This window comes from Hippoglossus hippoglossus, chromosome 5 (genome assembly GCF_009819705.1).
Source record: "Hippoglossus hippoglossus isolate fHipHip1 chromosome 5, fHipHip1.pri, whole genome shotgun sequence".
NCBI classification, from domain to species: Eukaryota; Metazoa; Chordata; class Actinopteri; order Pleuronectiformes; family Pleuronectidae; genus Hippoglossus; species Hippoglossus hippoglossus.
Genome location: NC_047155.1, coordinates 11,737,163 through 11,758,517, shown reverse-complemented (window position 1 = coordinate 11,758,517; position 21,355 = coordinate 11,737,163). Strand labels below are relative to the sequence as shown.

The 21,355-nt window shown below is 42.9% G+C and overlaps 1 protein-coding gene across 2 annotated transcripts in view; it reads right to left on the bottom strand.

Annotated features, from left to right (window-relative positions):
* kaznb (kazrin, periplakin interacting protein b) overlaps window positions 1-19,818 on the bottom strand; it is a 109,809-nt gene extending 89,991 nt beyond the window's left edge. The window contains exons 1-3 of one of the 2 annotated variants that reach the window (XM_034584754.1): window positions 19,682-19,818; window positions 16,910-17,462; window positions 16,677-16,772 (exon numbers count right to left, since the gene is read on the bottom strand). In XM_034584754.1, coding sequence (XP_034440645.1) covers window positions 16,677-16,752 — 76 coding nt within the window. In that variant the 5' untranslated portion in view covers window positions 16,753-16,772; window positions 16,910-17,462; window positions 19,682-19,818. Of the gene's footprint in view, window positions 1-16,676; window positions 16,773-16,909; window positions 17,463-19,681 lie in introns of those variants that run through there. The other variant, XM_034584757.1, reaches the window with a different exon arrangement.
* Between the last annotated feature and the right edge of the window lie 1,537 nt (window positions 19,819-21,355).

Sequence of the window (21,355 nt, the reverse complement as noted above, 5' to 3'; positions counted from 1 at the left end):
AAACAATAATACAGTATTTTAATGTAAAGTGATTATGTCCCGTCATGTTATCGTGCCTGTAAATAGACATACATGTTAAGTTTCCTTTTACTTTTGAATTAACGTTTTATGGGCTACAGACACAGATAAGATACTGTGTGAAAGTCCTATATCCATACTTTCATCTATAAACAAATGTTTGTTGTTGATGATGTGTGTTTGGTCTATTCACAGAAACAATGCATTCAATGCATTCATTTAGACTCTTTCATCACATCCTCACAGCCTTCTAGGGTTAGATCCTTTATTCTGGGGCATTTTTCTAAACTGCGACTATGCAGGATCTCCCATCACACTTACTGATACAATATGAACGATCATTTAAATCAGAGGAACATTGTAGTCCTTTGTGAAACACACTCCCACTCACAGGTGGCCCGGTGCTTCTGGTGGCTGAGATGTGGACAGCTCATTACAATCTTTGTAACCACCCACAGGAGCAAAACAACATCAACAATGAACTCTAATGAGGCGTGTTGGTGTCTTGTCAGCCTGCACGGTCCTCCGAAAAAAGAAAAAAAAAAGACGATCCTCCATAAAAAGCATTCACACCTCTGCGGAAAAAATATCTATTCCCATTTCTATATATGATTGTTGTTAATTTGTGAAATCGTACAAAATATGATCAAGGGAGTTCTTTGTTTGTGGGTTTTTTCTAACACGTGTGGAATACAGCAAAATATATTCAAATGACTTCATTAAACTGTCCAACCGGGAAGTATGATGAGAGAAATATCAAAATGACTCACTTTGGGGAGTGACAGTTAACGTCTGATAATCACTGCAGCCAATCACCTTCTTCCGAGGCAATTTGAGGAAGTTCCAAGAACTTCACATTCCGATCCCGAAAGGCCCGGGATCGAATGAGAGAGCAACTGTGAGAATCCGAGGCAGGCCCTGAGAAAAGGCTCGGCCACAGTTCAATTACACCAATGCCAGATAAATACACAACACAGTCTCGCTGAGGGACAAAAGCCTGCAACTTGAGGGGGAATAACACAATCTCCTGATCTCAGAACGAGAGTTAGCGACTGCTCATTTGAGGATTTGGAAACACACGCCGCTGTAAAGCTAACTACAAGTTTGTTCAAACGCGGGGATTTGGACAGATCAATTGTAGCTTAGCAAAGTTTGCTTCACATAGGAATGACTGAGTCCCTGCGTATCTGACAGCATCAACACAAGCCTGTAATTTTGTTGTTTGCCTCATTGTTCTGCATCAGCATCTGCAGGAGGGTCACTTGCACTGTTTTACCTAAAGGAATATAAAAGATCTATATAAGGATACAGTGTCTCTGAAACGTAGAGAGAATTAGAACATTTATTCTAAAATAATTAGCTAAAAGCATCCGGTGAACTGCAAACATCACACACGCATATAATTGACAGCTTCATATTGATATTACACTCCACTGTCACGCTCCCTCAACATCTCCTCCTCTCTCTCTGGCTGGTGTCCAGTCATTGCTGATGCAGAGCAGATGGAGGCTCTTGTGTGTGCAGAGCTCTGTCTGCCTTTACGGTCAAAGCCGGTAATATAATGTGAACATGAAGTGCATAATTGTGACAGTGGGTTTAGGAGATTGGCCTCACTGGAAAACACACCGTGTGAGTTGTACATTTCTTTGTGCTGCCGTATTCCCCCGTGACTTAAGCAACGAGAAATCACAGAAGCTGCCCAGAATCGTGCAGGCGGGCTGATGCTGAGGCGTCTGTCAGGAGGATCCCCTCCACTCTGTATTTCATTCTTATGTCTCACAATGTAACTGGCAGGTTGTGGCTTGTTTAGATAATAAACGGTATCTGATCAGACCCACATCGAGACATTTCACTTCAACTCCATTCAGCCAGTTTGAAAAAGGAACATCACAAAACTCTGCATACTTTGAATCCTGCTTTATTGTCTGTAAATAAACTGGAGGCCAGTGATCAGTTTCTGTATGAGTGAAATAAATATTGATCAACTTAGATTAAGCTTGTTATTGGATCAATAAGTCTGTCAAGAGTGTCCTTGAATTGGCTGAGTGACTTGGTCACTTGTCTCCAATTGAAGAGTCAAATTAGTCATTTAAAAGTTAAACTGGAACATAATGAAATAACTATGCCAACAACTTTGTGAGGCTGCACATTGAACACAAACATCTGTACGGCCAGTGTCAATGCTGCTGTGCTGATGTGCAGCAGTTTCCGTGTTTACTGACGTGAGAATCTTATTTTAATGTGCTGACTTTTTTTATTTACCACTAAAGTGCAGTTGAGGCTGAAGGTATTTTTTTGTCATATACTAAAATACTAATCAAATCAAACTTTTGACCTGATGATGGTGCCAGATAGAATGTTTATGAATCACTAAGACAATACTCCTGAAGGGAAAATTGATGTTTGCACCAAAATTCATGGCAATCCATCCAGTAATAGTGGATAAATTCAGAAATAAAGTGACGGACCAATATACTGACACCGTCTTTCTATCTCTTCAGTCTCACCAATTTGTCACTGAGTGAAATATTAAGTGTAAAACCTTCCCTCTGCAAACTCACATTTTTATAATAATTTTCTCATTCATCCTAAAACTGTTCTGTCAAGGATTCAGTCAAACTTGCCATTTCAAAATCAAACATCTGAAGTAAAACACCTCCGGGAAACATCACTGACTATTTAAGGAGAGATATTTTTAAACCACTACATGGAACTAAGTGATATGCACCTTAATTACAATGCAGTCACTTATAAATAACAACAAAAACAGATAATAGGTAAATCTAATATTGAGCCCTGTGCTCTCTGAGGCAAGAAGTATGTGGACACTTCAACGTGTTTAAAATGAACCTGCTGCTACAATGAACTTCAGTAGACTGTGGAACCTGGCTGCAGGAATTTGCTCCCACTCTGGAACAAGAGCCTCCATGAGATTGGCCCCAGAAGTTCAGCAATAAGACCTGAATGATCTCAGTGGATCCCACAGGTGCTGGATGGGATTGAGGTCAGTCGAGTTCATCCAGAGCAAAACTCATAAAATCATTTCTGTTCAAAATATATACAACTGTCTAAAATATCAGCTTCAATTATTTAGTTTTTCACTTACATAAGAGACAGACTTAAGAGACTATTGTAATAACTAGAGCATTAAGAGGCTGAGATAACCTGCTGATATTTCCCATAATGCAACACAACAGCATATTTCATTTGACCCTCACTGCTCTGCAAACGCCCAAATCTGTCCTAACACCACACCATCGAGTTATTGTTGATGACGTCTCTTCCAAAGCTTTTACACAGAATAAAGACAACTTTGATATGTAAAGTAATGTGTGAAAGACTGCCCCCTGCACTGCCCCTGTGCAGCTGCAGGCAGCGTTAGTACTGGCAGCTGCAGAGTCATTTGCATCAGGCTCTTCTGGACTTTTGATGGAAAAATAGATCATTTAAACTCATCTATATCAGAAGCAAAGGTTCTTAACTAAATGACAAACAAAGCTTTGACATAATGTATATAATCGTGCAGACGCTAATACTTTTTGCGTTGAAATCACAAACTACCTCTCATATCAATCCTGAATTGTGAGATAGTGTTGAAATGTATGATCCCCATAGCTGAAAAAACAATAAATCCTGAATGTCTCGCTCCAAAAAAAATCTTTAATCTTTTAATTTCCCCAAAACAACATCTCAGCAGATCTTAATATATTCATGTGAAGTCCATAGTTTCCCTTTGACCTTTTCAATAAAGTTAATAAACAATCAGCTGAGATAAAAACCCTTGCAGACCCTTCACTGCATCTCCTCCTGAAAACTGCCTCTGCATTACAGCATCCAGCTCCAGTGTGAGGCCCGAGACTGCAGGAGGAATTTCATTTTGCCCACAGCAACATTGCCACCACCTGGCAGCTTCGATACATGCTGCGTCCACATGAAACGAACACGCACCTTCTCTCACTGTGTCGCTGATAGCGGCCTGAGCAGCTGCATCTTTCTCAGAGGGGAAGTGGCGACCGACCCTTGACATCATCCATCCCTGCCTCCACACTATAAGGCCACGGAGTCGGCTCGAGACAACCAATTCAAAAACATCAAACACTTAAAAAGGCAAACTGTGTTAAATAAATGATTCTGTAAGGTTCCTAATAACCTTTCATCAACTCTTCAAAAACTTCAAACAAGAAAAATACAATTATCTCCAAATAAAACGTAAACCGTCTGATCTAGTCTTGCTACTGATGTATAATTAAAATAAGATATTTAACAGTCCAGAAAAAAGCCAGGTTAAAGTGCCCGACAGTGATTTTCAATTACTTTGATCAGTGGGCCACTAGTGAGAAGAACAACAGACCAATGCAGAGTGTTTCTTTCTCTTCTGCCTTTGAATCAAAAACGTTAGAAAAATAAATCCTGGGGAGCGTGGCGAAGATAAAAGCCTCAGCAGGACCTTTGATAATCTGCCTCCTCTCCGGCACCTGATGAAACCAGTCGGACGTCGGTGATTCTCACTGAAAATCCTCCACTGGGCCACGAAAGCTTCACACACAGCTAATTAATTCTCAGATAAGGAGCAGCTCTGGTTGATATCAGATGCAACAGTGTGTGTAATGGTGAAAAAAAAGGGCCACGGTCAGGGGTCCGGAGACGGATAGATTTTCAGGGTTAAAGGTTAATTGACGTTAGTTTAGATGATAACTGTTTCATAACAGCTTCATCAGTCACAGAGCAGGAGCAGGTAAAAGCAGCACATAAAGCGCTTATATCCTCCAACCAGCCGTGTACGAGTTAAAGAAGAAAAATCCACCCTCTTATCCTGTTACTCAATAACCCTGTGTTGATGCTGAGTGCACTCAAGAAGTGTGTGTTTTAATTAGCGCACAAATTACTCTGCAACCTGCCTCATCCGTCCGTATCAGTTAGAGACGTCAATTGTTTGCCAAAGACGAATCACTTTGATAAGAACATGTCACGTTGAGCGGAGGAGGAGGAGGAGGAGGAGGAAAAACAGCATCGGTGACAGCAGCTGCAGAGGAAGACAAAGCTCAACGCGTCAACGCCATCATGTTCTTTTAGACTATTGTTGGAGAAACTGATACTTTTTTCTGCTTATATAACACATTTCCCCACCTCAACTTCACCTCTAATGTTTTAGATGCTGCAAATACCTCAACACATTGTCACCGTTTGTTGAGATATCCACAGGAATGAAAAATTCACAGCACAAAATGGACCTGGGAGTGAAAGGTGCATCGCCACTGGTTGTTTTCAGCTACAAAGCATCGAAATCAGCTGAGGGAGAAACTTTGCGAACACGCTACGATTGGCAGACAGAGAGGAGGAAACTTCTCTGCTCAGATAAGGAGGAAGGGGGGGGGGGGACGAGGATCCTTTTGTTGTTTTCCCAGAGTCAGGCTAAACATCCCTTGTTAGAGCAGACCTGTGTGAGCTCGTACATGACATTTCAGAATCCAGAGGCTGCACGCCGGAGTGGCTTCTTCGAGAGCCGGGCCTACAGGCGACACCGGTGACAAGGCCGCAGCCAATTAGGACTGTTTGCGAGCAAGTGTCTGTACCTGTCTTTCATGGCAGGAGAAAGTGGGTCAGAGCCGGAGTGCATCTTTGTGTCGCAGCACAATGGCAGCCAGCACACAACTCACAAAACTTGAAACGAGAGAGAAGGGGATTAAACAGCTGAAGTTCATATTTGCTCTAATATAAGTTGACGGTTCTGAATCCGTTATCATCCTCAGCCACTTTGATTCTCAGAATTCAGTTTAAAAGCAGGTTTCCGGTTGCAGACGAGCCACTCTGAGTTCAGACTGCGGGTATTAGCCTCCGCTATCACTCATTAACACGTTGCTGTGCAGGTAAACAACTCTGGGAGTTCAAAGACACATCAACTCAACACGATACGAAGTTCGACGTTTCTTTCCGGAGACAACTCTGGGCAATTCGTTTTTTTTATTTCGCTTTCCCTTCACATCAAACACTCAAACTGTGCTCGCTCTACATATTCACATGGCCGATACTCGTGAGCCCCGAAGAGGAGGGAGCTGAGCGCTGTTTAACGATGCCGAGCATATCTGCACCGTGTCTGTGCGGGGACAGCTCCGACCAGGCTGACATCAGAGGTGTGATGCAGAAACCGTTTGACAAAACTGCTGAGCTGCTGCGGTTGTGAAACCAGAACGGAGCCTCTGATCTAAAGTCTGTGTTCAAGGTCTCAGATCTCAGCTTCGTCCACATGCCTGGTTACAAGTCACACAGACGGGGGGGGACGACATGGGGACGTGACAAAAAACTCATCCAAAAAACAGACTTTAACTTCCCCACACTACAGAAGGTCAGTTGTGGGAGTGTGCAATCATTCAGACGCTGTTGTTCATATCATCGTTATCATATCAAGTTTGACCTTTTCACCATTCTTTGATTAGACTTTTCCACTTGTCAAACTAAATCATTTACATCAGGAGACAGTAACTGAAAGATGCAATTGATCAACTAACCAGTTGTAGCTAACCAAGATATTTTTCATGTTCAAATTTGACAGATGTTATGATTTACTGTTTTCCCTTGTTTTGTATCAATGTGAATGTTTTGTCCAACTGATCAAATAAACCACGACACGTTAAGATGTCACCTTGAACCAAATTAATTTATTAATTTAGAAAATAATCATCAGTTGCAGGTATAATGAATTTATTTGATACGGTGTGAACATAAAAGAAAAAAGTTGAAAAGATATGAGGAGTCTGGGAATTTTACACCAATGCAGTGCAAGTTAAAAAGAGAAAAGAGTTCAAAATATGACAGCAGCCTGATGATTGGTTCTCAGATGTCACGGCAAAATCTGATTGGTTGCATTGAAAAGAAATCCAAATCCCTATGGACTGTATGCATTTTTCAGATTGAACCTGGACAAAGTGTCTTTTTTGGACTAACGATCCAAACATTTGGGAAGCGATGAAGCTTAGTTATTTATCTCACATTGACTTTAAACTCATCAGTACACTAAGTGGCAGACTAAATCCTAATTACACAAACATCAGTTCTTTTCCATGAAATTATTACTTTATTTCTTCTTCTCAATATATTCTGCATGACTCCACGGGTAAAAAGTCCAATTAGTTCGCCTCAAGGCTTCACTGTAGCTCACATTCTCGCTAATGAGGAGGTTGTTTGTTTATGGGATGTCGCTCCAAAGCTTATTTAATTCATACACCGGTAAATTAATGACGCTTTGTCCCGGGATTATGATTCTGCTTGTTGCAAAGGTGGAAGGCTGTGGAGCTCGACAGGTGCTGTGACGCATTGACGCACATGGACCGATAAGCGCAGACATTTGTGTCACACCAGTGGCTCCTGGATGTTTTACCTCGGCTTGTCCTCGTCAGCGTGAGATGGGAGCGAGGACAAGGAGCTATTCAACAAGCAGGCGGCAGCAGAACCACCAGAGGCGTCTGTTAGAGCGGCAGAGTGTTTGATGTGAGACGTCACTGAGGCGTCGGCTCTGGTGAGTTGGTATCAGTGACAAATCTTTACACACAAGCTGCAGCTAATGTAACGTAATATGGGAAATTAGTAGCTCAATACTCACATTAAGGCCTATTACCATGGGATATATAGCAGCCATGGAGCTCATCACTGTGGTGGCTGGCTGGCTGTTTGGTCACACGTGGCCATAAACACACTCATCTGCAAACACACACTCTTCACAATCTCCTCTTAAACTCAGTGGGTTTCACAATGAGCCTCTTCTTATTAACACTTCCTTATCATGAGCTCCGGCTGATTCAGTGCTCGTGTGATCTCCTGACGTGAATCAAAGCCGACTCCTCTCTTGTAGCTGCACTTAAGAAACTCTGGACTAAATATACCCGTCATCCTTTGTTGGGTAAACTGGTGGCAAAGCACATTAACAGTCGAGCGTCTTCAGCTTCTGAGCATATCTGATTCAAAGTGCGGAGGTTCAAACTTAGCTCTGCTCATTAGCTTTTCACGCTGTCAAAACATCACTGAGCTTCACGCACTTCAGCAAAAAGTGTGAGGCCGTTTCTATAATTCAGAGGAACAACCGCGATAAGATCCACAAATATGTAGCATCTAACGCTGAGGTTTCAAGAGGCAAAACAATCGCCCCCTGATCCAGATCTGCACCAAAACGAAATGGGTTCTTTCCCTGACCCATGACGTATCCTTCGACCTAGTTCTGTGGAAAACCGTCTTGTAATCACTGTGTAACCTTAAACCAACAACCAAACAGACAGGGGTGAGAATATAACCAAAAGATTCCTCCTCCGGTTGTTAACATTTTCTGGTCACATATGCAGGGAGTCAATCTATTTGAAACTCTCACCCTCTCATTGTAACACTGATACACACGGTCTGCACTGTTACTTCTATCAAGGCCTGGCAAGCCCTGCATGTTAAAGAGAAGCACCCCCGGAGAAAAGGTTATATTTCATCACCACAGGAGCGGCTGCAATAACTAGTGATGCAAATTTATACAGACCGAGAGCATGCCAGATTCTCCTCAGGATTGCTCTCTGCATCGCAGTGCTGCCGTGCACCGAGTGATAAGAAGTGAGATGTCTGATGGAGCAGGATGATATTTACACTCATGCTGAGCTGTATAATAAGGCTTAAACATTTGTCAGCTCTGTTTGCTGCAGTGAGGCGACAGTTTTGACGTTTAGACTGTGACATCTTTTTGCGGTGATTTTAAGTTCTCTCTAAGTTTTCAGTTTTGTGCGCTGTGCTGTAGGTGTTGACTGTTTTATTGTCCTTCCTTCTCCTCCTCTCTCCATTTACTCCATCTGCTCTGTGCTGTATTGTGAGATGAGCAATAGGGTTCTGGAAAGAGGCTCAGCATGTGTCTGCAGAGCAGCGCTGAGCAGTAAGGGGTTTATGGCTGGCAGGAAGGGAAAAGGAGGCCAGCAGCACTGGGCAGGGTGAGGAAGATGTGCAGAGTCAGCAGATAGGCAGGCACAGGGTTTAATGATGCAGAAAGCTCTGTGCGGAGTTGAACGGCACACTGGAAGCTGCTCTCTAAGTTTTTCAATCTATTAAGAACATTTGTCATCAGAGGGTGGTGCAGTGGTTAGTTGCAGCTGCCTCACAGTTAGAAGATTCTTGGTCTGAATCCTATCTCCCTGTGTGGAGTTTGAAAGTGTTTGAGTTTTCATTGTAAAACAAAATGTTGATGTGGTGTTGGTGCTATATTTTAATTTGTACTGATGAATATATGATTTAAATATAAAACTTGATGAAATTACTTCAGTTTGTGTATCAGTAACATGTTCCACACATGTATCAATACCAACATAATGCATAATGATAACTGTGATAATTTTGGTCAATAATGTTGTGATACAAACATTTCCCACAATTTCGTATTTAATACCACGCTTTCACCTAACTACACAAAACACACACAAAACACACACAAAACACACAAAACACACAAAACACACACACACACACACACACACACACACACACACACACACACACACACACACACACACACACACACACACACACACACACACACACACACACCAAGATGAGCAGGATTAGCCCTCCTGTGGAACCTGCTGTTGTTCACACACTCTCCTGTCGGCTCAGTGTGTACACAGCAGATCGAGCAGTGACAAATTTAGCTGCTTTTAAAGTGGTGGAGATGAGTGACTGTTAAATCCAGGAGATGTGTTCGCTGAGCGCACAGTGTTCAGCTTATATGCATCCACTTACATTTTTTTGTATTTTGCAAAAACCTCACTTTTCTATGACTCTGGGTGCATGTGTGTGTATGTGTGAGATAGAGATGGAGAGGGAAGAAGATTAAGAGAAAGTGAGTGCGAGGAGGCACCACAGTTCAAAGTGCAAGAAATTCCTGCAATCCTTTCAAACAATGCAGCAATGTATGAAAGGTCGAACAGACAACAAAGCTCTTCAACTATAATAAATCCAGCACATACAATAAAACACACCGAGTTTGCGGCTGTGCTGCTGAAGCAACAAAGTCTTTTTTTCTGCACGGGACAGAGGACGACGCAGCAGCTGATGTTTTGTCCCTGGATCAGAAAAACAGGTCATTAAAAGTGTCTGCTGATCGGTGTGAAACTTGTGTCCCCACTGAAATAACAAAAAAAAACTATTACCATGAAACTGATGTTCATGGTTCCCAGAGAATCAATCCTGATGATTTGGATGATCACTTGACACTTTCCTCCAAGATCTCGTGTGTAACCGAAACCTATTGAATGGTTGGTATTGAAATGTTGGTACACACATCTGTGTCCCTCTTTAGATGAATCAAAATAACTTTGGTCATTCTCCAACTCTTGATTTTATGCCATCAGTTGTTGCTGTGGACTAACATAGTCAGCCGTTCTCAGGTTCCCCCTCTCAGCTCGAGGCCCTTGGTAGTTGCCTGCTTTGCTTACGGTGTCGCTACGCCCCTGACTTTGCCCAGAAGTTTGGTTTATAACCAGATAACTTACGACACTTTAGTCTCAGTTGTACTTTGTGTCTAATGCTTGTTAGCAAATGTTAGCATGTCAACACGTTAAACTAACATGGTGAACATGGTAAACATCGTATCTGCTAAACACCAGAGTTTTTAGCACCATCTGCATGAGCATGTTAGCATTCTGACATTTGGCTCAAGGCACCACTGAGCCTAAGTAGATCTTCAGAGCTGCTAATGTAACTTTAGCCTCTTTCTTAATATTGGATCACTGTCAGCTGAAGGTATTGATCTCTTACTTTCTATTATATGCTTTGTGTGAATTTCTTTTTTATTGATGGTATAATCACTAAGCAGCTTCATGACCTCTTCTGTCAAAACAGTTTCACATCTGTTTTTATTCTGTTTGTTTGAGCAAAAAACCTCAAATGTTCTTGTATTTTTCACACAAAAGAAACCAAAAAAAAAAATTTTAAGTAGTAAAATAAAATAAAATGTCAATCACAAAGGACGGAGTTGCTTGGGAGTTTTAACCTTCTTAAATTTTTCATGCTATAAAACTCTGTTCTGTTCGGAGCTCCATCAAGCAGCCTGTGTTGCATCATATTATTCTAGCATCTGTCTCGTTGTGCTGTGAGTGACTGGTCAGGAGTTCATGAAGCTGTTCATCCTCTAAACACAGGATTTCCAGTCAGTCAGGAGACTCCAGTCAGTCAAGGAGAGATGTTGATCTCCTGTCAAAGAGCAGACGCGTTGGTGCTGAGAGCAAACGCTGAACTAATACAGTCAGCGAACTCCTATCGGTTTATTGATCAACCCGAGAGAAAGTGTGCTAATGAGGATACATGTGATCCCATCGGCCATGAAGACCGAAGCAGCATATGCAACTAAATACACAACAAAGATGAAGCACAGTTTGTAGATATTAATTATTTAGTTTAAACTTGAACCAAACAATTACAGCAACTTATAGAGAAATGACACTCAGGAGAGTTCATACCTCCACCAGAACCCACATGCTCATGGAAATCAGTTCCCTCAATGTGCCTGACTCTTATGCCTCAGTGTCGGAAACAGGCAGTGGCCGGAGGCATTACATTTTCAGGTTGTCTCTCCATACGTCCATCCCATTCTTATTAACACAATATCTCAACATCACCATGAGAACATTTCTTTGAATTTGTAGCAGACGTTCGGATTAACTGTTTAGATTTGTATGGTCAACTCAAGGGTCAAAGTGGCCTCTGCCTTGACAGACCAGTTGTCACTTGGACTCAAAGATTAAGTGATTAGATTTCAGTGATCAAAGGTCAAAAGTCACTGTGACCTCATGAGTCTGAAAAGAAAACTATGTAGAATGAAACTTCACTGGTTGGCCGATACATTCAACCGCAGTGGGAGTTATATAGTTAGAATCATGCATCATTCCCCAGAGAATTGGTAAAACTGTCAAAAAAAAAGCAATATTGAGGACAGCCCCTTTGTCCAGATTCACGCCAAAATGTTCCATTATTCCACCAGGTTTTGTGGAAATCCATTTTTTTTGCATAATCCTGCTGACAAACAAACAAACGAACCAACCAATCAACAAACAGACGCAAAAACACAACCTCCTGGGTGCAGGTCGTCATGTAACTGCTCTGGTTGGCCAGAAGCTGTCGCTGTGATTGGGGAGCACCGACTTACAGACACGCTTCGTCCACCACTCTCGGTTCTTAAATCCAATATAGGGATTAGAGGAGGGAGCATGATCTAAACGAGGCCTGTATTGACTGTGACAGTGATTTTCAGTGCTGCTGAAGAAGCCCAGGGACCAGGATCAATAAAGTTAGTAAGATAATACAAACTGGGGTGAGGGACATATTAGATCAATCCAACGGTGGCTGTAGATATTATTTCCATGTTTAATGTTTCTGATTGAATTTTTGCCAAGAGACGATCTAAAATTTCAGTTTGCTCTTATGAGATTAGTCTCCATACACCTACTGCATTGAAAATGACTCAATTAAAAAAGCACGTAAAGAGACGCTCTCTTCTGGAATTACATCACTATGCAGGCTGATGTCCAACAGCCCGGGAGTCTAATAGGGATGAGAACACTGGCAACAGGCCAGAGGCTTGACTTCCCTGAGCACAGACACGAGAATGACACTACGACACCAGATGGAGAATGAAGGTTTTCAGACATTACAGGCCTCTGTAGACCTTCCTCTGGACTCCACTGCTGCTGACAACCTTACACACTGCGTCTGTCCTCACATCACTGGTCCACTGGTGCAGAAAGGTGACTGAAACGGCTGCAGTGTCAGGGCACTCTCCCCCCCCCCCCCCCTCCCCCCCCCCCCCCCCCCCCCCCCCCCCCCCCCCCCCCTTTTGAAGGAGTAGTAAAGCCTGAGTTTGCAAGAATTTGTGAAAAATGCAGTAACTGTGAAAACATGGCTTTTTTTCTTCTTCTTGAAGCTGTGTCCTCCTGAACTTTCCGTTGCTGCAAGCAGTTTGAGGTGGGAAAGTAGGACAAATTGTTGGTATAATTAAAAGGTAAGATAAAGGAGAGAATTCAACTAGCGATGAGGAGACAACACAAAGAAAGTCAAGATGTAGTGAATAATGCATGGGGTTCGGAGAAACAGAGGGTTCACTTGGCGTTTGCTTTGGGGCAAAATTATAATCGTGGCTAAACTGCACAAATGAAAAATGCTGTTAGGACAAGAGCACAGTCTTTTTAAAGTTTTGCTTATGTTGTGTAAGTATGAGCAATTCACACTGCACACAGGAAGGAGGAGGTTTTATCTCCAAATGTTAGAACCCATTTACTAACAGTTCCTGTTCTTCTCCTCCTAGTTTCCTTTTCTCAAAAGCCTGTTTATTCCCGTCAAAAAATTATTCACAGTAACTTCGCATAAAACCCAATTTCGGCTCAATACATCAAAACACAGCAGCAGTCTAACTGGAACTGCGATTAGCATATCTGTTACATTTGCGCCTTTTGCTCGTGCAAACACACTGACAACTAATCTGTTCATCAAACAGAATTTGCATGAGAGAGATGGTGTATGCACACTGCACACAAAAGACTTTCGCTGAAAACAGATACGGCATTATTCATTTACTTATTTTTTAATATTAAATATAGCTGTTTAAAAATGTGCCTCTACATTCGTAAACACTGCACAGCAGTGAGACCGAATCTGGAGGTCACAAGATAAATCTAAGGGGATCGTGAGATGATTAACAAGAGACGAAAAAAGAAGATTAAAAACATGTTTCTGCAAATAAAATTATGTTTCATTCTTATTTCCTCTAATCTTCACTTCTTCTGCTGTGAAGTAATGGGTAGATGTTCCTCTTTAGGCCTGTACAAAGCCTGGCACGGGAACATGACTTTGCTTGTCCTGCTCTCAATTCAGTTAACACACTGTGCAACATGTGATTATGGGTCACAAGAAAACAATGTGTTGCATTGAGGGTCATTTGGCAAAAACGGTTGAGAACCAAACAATATATTACATACGTCTGTATTATTTTACAGCTATTCCTCAATCGTCTAAATTCTTACTATCCTGCTTTAATTTTTTTTGATACAGTTTCGTAAAACTGTCACGCTTTTATTTTGAAGGCTCAACTGACTCAGCTGTCAGCCATGATGCAACGTGATAGGACTCTTCAGCACTGCCGCACCCTCATCTTGTTTTACCTTTTCTTTATGCTGTGATACCCTCCAGATGAACTGACCCAGTCACACACACAGTGAAACATGTCAATGCAATCGAAACAGGTCCAGTCAATGTGAAAAGTTCTACGAACATCTCAGCACTCAGATTGTGTTTTTCAGTGCTTGCGTTTTTGTGGACCCATTGTTTGCACATAAAACCAGAGAGAGTCGCTCGCCCTCTCTGCTCGCCAAAGAAAAGATATAAAAACCAGAAAAAATACAAAGCAGATCAGCAAAAAGCTCAGACTCTTGAAGTGTTCTGCCTGCATGTCTGAAACGGAATATAAATCAGAGCCCTGCAACCCCTCAACAGTAACATGCTCTTATCATCAGAGTATTAAGCCCACGGATACATCCACACAAAGTGCATTATTTATAACGGGGTGCTCTTGTGCATAGAGGGAGCGCATACGGCAAGACAAGGGAAAAGACGCTGCAGCGGCCCAAAACATTTCCATTAGGAGAAACGAGCTGCAGATACAGAGAGGATGCCAAGTAGAAAAAAAAACACCTATTAAAGTGGAAAACAAATGCAACAACGAAGCAAAGGAAAAAACTGTGCTGCAGGAAACAAAACCAATAAACACGTTGCAAATGCAAAACCAAAAAGCAATATCCCCCTAGAGGCCTGGAGAATTCAATTACAGCAGGTTTGTCCTTGTTGGCCACCGTAGGCGATGTGCATCAGAGATGACAACAAAGACCCACTGCACCAAGTGACTGAAGCAGGTGAAATACATCCCAACAAATGAAATCCTATACGAATGTGTCAAGGGCCGTGGACTGTAAATTAAGATGGACGACGCGTCTCTACTTTCGCCCACTATCCAGAAATGTAGCCAAAATAACCAGGATACAAAAGCTGCCATCTTGTGCCGATGATGTCATTTGGAGCCATAAACTGTGGCAAAGAGATTGGGGAGTTTGTAGCCGCGGTATCAAGTTCCTGCCAATACACGAGCTCGACCAATCGCGAGTCAGTCATTGTCAACCATGACATTTCGCCCTGTTTTTAAAAACAAATAACTTATTAAAAGCCATTTAGTGGAACAAGTTTTAGTTTGATAAGAGCAACCTAAAATGTTCATCGCCCAAACTGCAGCCAGCCACCAGGGGGCAATCACGAGGCTTTGGCTTCACTTTTGGAGAGCTGTCATGTCATCCATCTTTATATACAGTCTATTATCGGGGAACATGAATTTTCCAGCTCAGGCAAATAACTGATGCGTTTCATCATTAGCTACAAAACGAGCTGTCTTAGCACAATTTGTTGCTAATGACTCTTGTGTTGAAACTCCACTCAGACACTTCTCTCTCCAGGTGGTAATGAAGCCAACAGCTGATGTGCCAAAGTCAAAGTGTAAGCTGGGAAGAGATGTTTTATTTGGATGTCTGCCCTGGACTCTCCTCATTATTTATCATAGCACCGTATGAAGAATCACTTTGCATTCATGGCAGAGTGCAGGGATCAAAAGACGTCGACTAAGTTCTCGCAGCGCGACTTCAAGAGCAGAGATAAGCAGGCCAGATGAGGGAGGATGCAGCTGACACTGTCATTCTGGAGGGGAGTCAATCTGCGCTCTCATATTCCTGGGAGAAGTGAGTACCCTGACCTGCTGCATTACATATTAAGATATCACTGAAGTAGGCAGCACTCCTTTGTGTTCGATGGTTCTGAGCCTCGAAAAATCGAGATTAATTCAGTTTTCAATAATTTAGCCATCAGTCCGAGCTCTGAGAGCATCACTGATAGTGTCTCACCCTGTTAGACTCAACTCATTAATACTGTACTCCTGCATTATGAATATATTTCAGAGAGAATATGTTAATACACCTGACAGTAAAAATTCAAAACAAATTAATAAAACATGCAGAAATGTTCTTTACTGATATTCATCTATAACTGCACTGTTATCATAACAACAAATCCACACAGCAGCCTGTTTCTGATTTGTTTTTATGTATCAAACTTCCCATTTTTCCAAAATGCAAGCCCCAAAACAGCTGAGCCACAGCCCCAACCTCCACCCCCGCTCTGTGCCTGCATGTTTTCCTAAAAATACAAAACTACACAAGTTGATGCGTCTGACCTGCTCTCCAGAAACTTGCTGCAGCGACAGAAACATCAACTGCAATCACAATCACAGAAAAATCTATGGAGGATGGAAAACAAAAACCTTGAAATGGTCATTTCTTCTTGCACATCATCGAGATTCTTCACTCACGGAACAAAAATAACAGTTTCCCTCCAAAAACGATGATTTTTTTTTAAAGCAGCAGCCAATGATTATGACTCTGACCTTGTTGCACCTTATGAAAAGGTTTGTTGAACCACTCAGCATTAAAATGACAAAGAGATTGAGGATGGGATGTTGGAGAAATGCTGAGGGTAGACATGAGTTACGCTGACATGTGGGACTGTGGCTGTGTAATGGTTTGTCAGGGGGCAGGAGGGCTGTGACTGAGGCTACTCACTGGATTGCATGAGCTGCCCCTGGCGTCCAAACACCTGGGAGAAGGTGGCGTGGCTGCAGGTGATGGTGTCCTCCATGGCTGTCCCACTGGCACACACTGAGGAGAAAGAAAGAAGGGAGGGGGGGGAGAAGATGAGGGAAGGTCAGCACCAAACACTGCGTCACATCAAGATGGGGAAAAAGAAGAAGAGAAGGGAAAAGGGTAAGGAAAAGAGGGAGTAGAGGGAGGCTTACCCTCCGCTGTGGAGGCTGGTGTGTGATCTCTGGTGATGACTGCTCTCCTCTGGACTTGTCCTGCTGCTGCTGCTGCTGTTAGTGATGCTGCTGCTGCTGCTGCTGCTGAGGAGCAGAACACAGCCCCGTGCTGCTTACACCAATACGAGCAGATCTGCCCACCGCACAGATAATGGGAGGGGGGGTGTGCCTTCCTGCCCGCCTGCTTGCTCGCTTGTCAGCGTGCAAGTGTGCACACGAGATAGAAAGTTCCCTCAGTGTGCGGCTGCGAGAGCATTTCTTGTGTGCACGTGTGAGGGAGAGTAATAGAAGGGCGGCAGAGCAAGTTGCAGAGCTGGAGGCACAATTTGCTGTGCCAGCTTTCTGATCCCGGTGCTTCGTCTGTGCTGGCTGACAGTCCTCTCATGCGGCTCCGCACAGGCTGGGTTGAATGGGAGAGCAGAGAATAGGGGGGCGAGGGGCGAGTGTGGCGTCTCTGGCAGGTAAAAGTCAATCCTCCCTCCCTCCCTCCTTCACTCCTCACTCTCAGTGCGAGTAGACAGCAGCATCTGTCCTGTGGGCACAGAGCAGGACTGTTGTTTTCTGATCTGTGTGAAAATGCCCCCTTTTTCTCTCCTCCCTCTCCCTCCTCCCCTCTCCTCAGTGCTCATTTGCTGTGCCTTAGCAGTAACATCTCTATCTCTCTCTCTCTCTCTCTCCCCAACCCATGCAAATCCCCCTCGATCCATCTTAAAGCCCAGGCCACTGCTGGGGAAACAGATTCGAGCTAACTCAAGTGCTTCATCTTCGGCCCAGCGCGAGAGCGGAGGGGTTGTATAAAAAGTGAAAAGCAGGGCTGGTGTAGAGCTGCTGCTGCTTTCCAGAGGCGTCATCTTGAAAAGGAACTGAAGAAAACAGCTGTAAACTTCCACTGCCTCTGCCTCTGTGTGTTCAGTGCAAAAGCATCGATGGAGGAGTGAAGAAATGTGATTTACACCTTCCTCACACTGCAGCAAAAATGTACATGACGTTGTTGTATTGAAAAAAATGAACAGTGGCATGATGAAAGATCTTAAAACAGCCTCTCAGGGCTCCAGCTGTGTCTTGAGATGCATTGTGCCCATAGTGCAGCAGTTGGCATAGAGACCTCCACCACATATAAGACACACTCTAACCCCTGTGCAGCCCCTGCTTTAACCAGCCGATTTCCTACACAGCGAAGAGGGAAACAGTATTTGCCAGGAAGCCCATTGTCACAGAGCCATCTCTCACACGGCTGCTATGCGAGCCGAGCACGCCAGAGACCCGACCACAGCGCTCACATCCTCCCATCACATCCTCCTGTTTTGAAAGGAAGCAGCAGGATGCTCGATGGGCCACAGTGGGAGCGGGGAGGGAAGGCGCGGCCACAAACGCTGCGACTTCAGCAGGTGGTTTCGACGGGTTAAACAGAGAACGGCGAGACGTGAAAACCGTGCCTGACACTTTAAAGCATCAAAGTTAGAAACTGTACACAAGCGTATGTTCACAAAGGAGCAGTCGGAGGCAGCGACGAGCAGCATGTGGTCGCATCCAAGCGCCTCGAAAAAACTGTAAAGTGCTTCGGTCAGGGTGAAAACAAGAATTTCACAAACTATGAGAGGACTTGAGATGCCACTTCACTTTCATGTCTGACAGACTAATGCCCAGCAGAGTAACTCTCCTCTCCATCTTCATCCACTTTAATGTCATTCTCTTTGAACAGGAAGTCGGGGCAGAGTGAGCCTTTTTCAGGAGGCTGCTTATTGTCATGTATGAGCAGCTGTCATCATCCCCCCCGCTGTGTCTCCTGTCACTGGCGGCCATCTTTCTCTAGAGGAGAGGGTACATAACGACATAGTTTAACACCAGCACGCAACCAGATCCAGATGCCTTATTTTTTAACTACATCTTTTGTTGTAAGAAAAGGAAAACACTTGTTTCACTCAGATTTATAAAGCTTTAAGGTTTTATTGTTATGTTTTATCATGTCCTGTCTGTAAGATGTCTGTCAAACGGACGCTTCTTTCTCAGACTGCCGACCAAATCTACCTACTGATGCGGATAAAGTGACCTGAACCTGAACTTCTGTTCACATTTTAAAGCTGGAACGATACAGTTTGCCCTGAAAACAATTAGGATGATTAATAAATAAATCAATGAGGCCGAAAAGAAAACCAGTCTCTCGTTTCTTTGAATTTTGGACCATCGCTCTGATATGTGATTTTGTTAGCGCATTAAAGTTGAGTCTGTGTTTTTTTTCCAGATGGATTATTTGTATTAAACCCTGTGTTTTTTGGTTATTGAGCATGTATTCCCTGAAGCAGCCTCGGTGCTCTCTCACGTCTTAAATCTGTCTCTCTGGTGTGTCGTAGTTTATTCTGTCAAGTCAGGCACAGAGCTGCATGGAATTGCATTTTTATGAATAGGGCTGAAGCAGCGTACACAGCAATCAAGGGAGAGTGCAGTGATATTTCACCCGGACAGCATGAGTATAGTGCACGCACATAGTCCCCTCCATGCACACACACACACAAAAAGCCGAACGACACCCATAAAATACACGCAGCCATAAACTGTACCATCGTGGCACTGGGACAAATAAACACTACCCCCCCCCCCCCCCCCCCCCCCCCCATCCCACTGTCGAAAACCGCAGCCTGTGGATCAAACATAACACACAGATTGAATTAAATTCATGACCTCATCCATCAACACGATGACCACGTGTCATGGGAGGATCCAGTCAATGAGACATCAGTTATTTCAGTTTACCTCTGACACTTGAAGCATGTTCTACACCGGTGGGGTTGATCGATTATTAATGCACGGACGTGTGACGGCTCAGGTCCTGGCACACGAGCCAGATGAGATATTCATGGTGACACATGACGATCAATGATAGTGAGATGTTCACTCGTCTGTCCAGGTTAATATTATCCCATGTTTTTCTCTGTTGTGTGATGTTCCCGAAATAAAAAATTATATTATAAACCTAATTATTTTTGGCAGGGACAAAGGTTTATATTTAAAAATGCTTCTTTGAATATTTCTCCATCTCAAACATGGCTTTTTCATTTGATCTATACTGCAAACATGAATTATAATAGAACATGATGGAAATAGAGGGAGGTTTACCGCAGCTGAGAGTTCGTGGAAAGGGTGAAATTAATTATTAAAACATTTGCTTCTAATGCTTCCACTTTGGAGATTAGGATTCTGTATAGATTTTTTGTGAATATACTGAAGTTGACGCTTTTATATAAATGCTATAGAGTATAACTGAAGTGTAGCAGGGTGAATTATGTTTGCACAATACTGAACAAGTTAGTTTTCTCATTGCCTTTGTGATATCAATCCCAGTGATTTATGACTGTAATATATAAGTGAGACTTTATGCACAGTAGTGGCCATAAAAAGACAAAGTATAAAGCAGTAAGACATATTGGCTGTAAATAAACCCAATGAATATAAAGATGGGAGATAGCCAGGTTTATGTGACTGCAGCTACAGAGACCTTTACATTTTACGTGATTAAGTTGATTCAAATCTAATTAATTCAGCAAAGAACTCATTACGAACTGTCCTTTCTAACATATGAGCATTATCAAGCAATTTAAACATCAAGAATCTTTGAAAAATAAACATCTCTTGCACTGTTTGCTGACCTTCGTGTGGAGCTACACAGCAGAGGAAAGAAGTTAAGGTGCTGCATGACTCACAAATCAACCTCTGTCAAGTGCTCTGCTCCCAAAATAGATACAGATCTTGCAGCAACTTGCGAGCTGACGATGGCCATGGCTGCACGGCAGCAGCTTCGTGACCTGCGGAGTAAAAGCATCAACTCATAACTTGATTTATGTCAAGTACTGTAGCTTCTATTAAAATCAATGGAACAGGGAAACTGCATTTTCCTTTTCATCATCAGCCAGGTCCCTGACACGGTGTTAAGTACAGAAAGCAATCAGCGAATGTAATGTGGAAAACTTTATTACGATTGTAATGGCAGGGTGATCCATTACGTTCCAACCAAAAAGGTCTCAGGGAGTAGAAACTAAACGGTCTGCGAGAAGTCAGACCCACTTGTGAGTGCAGTCACTCACATCCTCTTTCACTGCTTCTTAAAAGTACCTCTTGATTTTTTTTACATAACAAATAAATTATAATGATGCAGAAATACTCACCACTTTAAATAATGAACTAGAAAAATCCATAAGGAGAAAAAACAGGAGTGAATTTGAAAAACATGTGCTTGAAGAAGGAATTTTCAAAATGTACTATAATGTGAGGCTTTGCTCAAAGCTTTAGAGCCAACAGCCAAAAGGAGGGAGTTAAAAGTGCACATTACTGAATCAGGAACTGAGCTCAGATGTTGGACGTATAATTGGCCCCTCTGTGTGAATTGTGGCCTTGATTTAAAAGAAAATCCTAGATCCGCCAATGGATAAA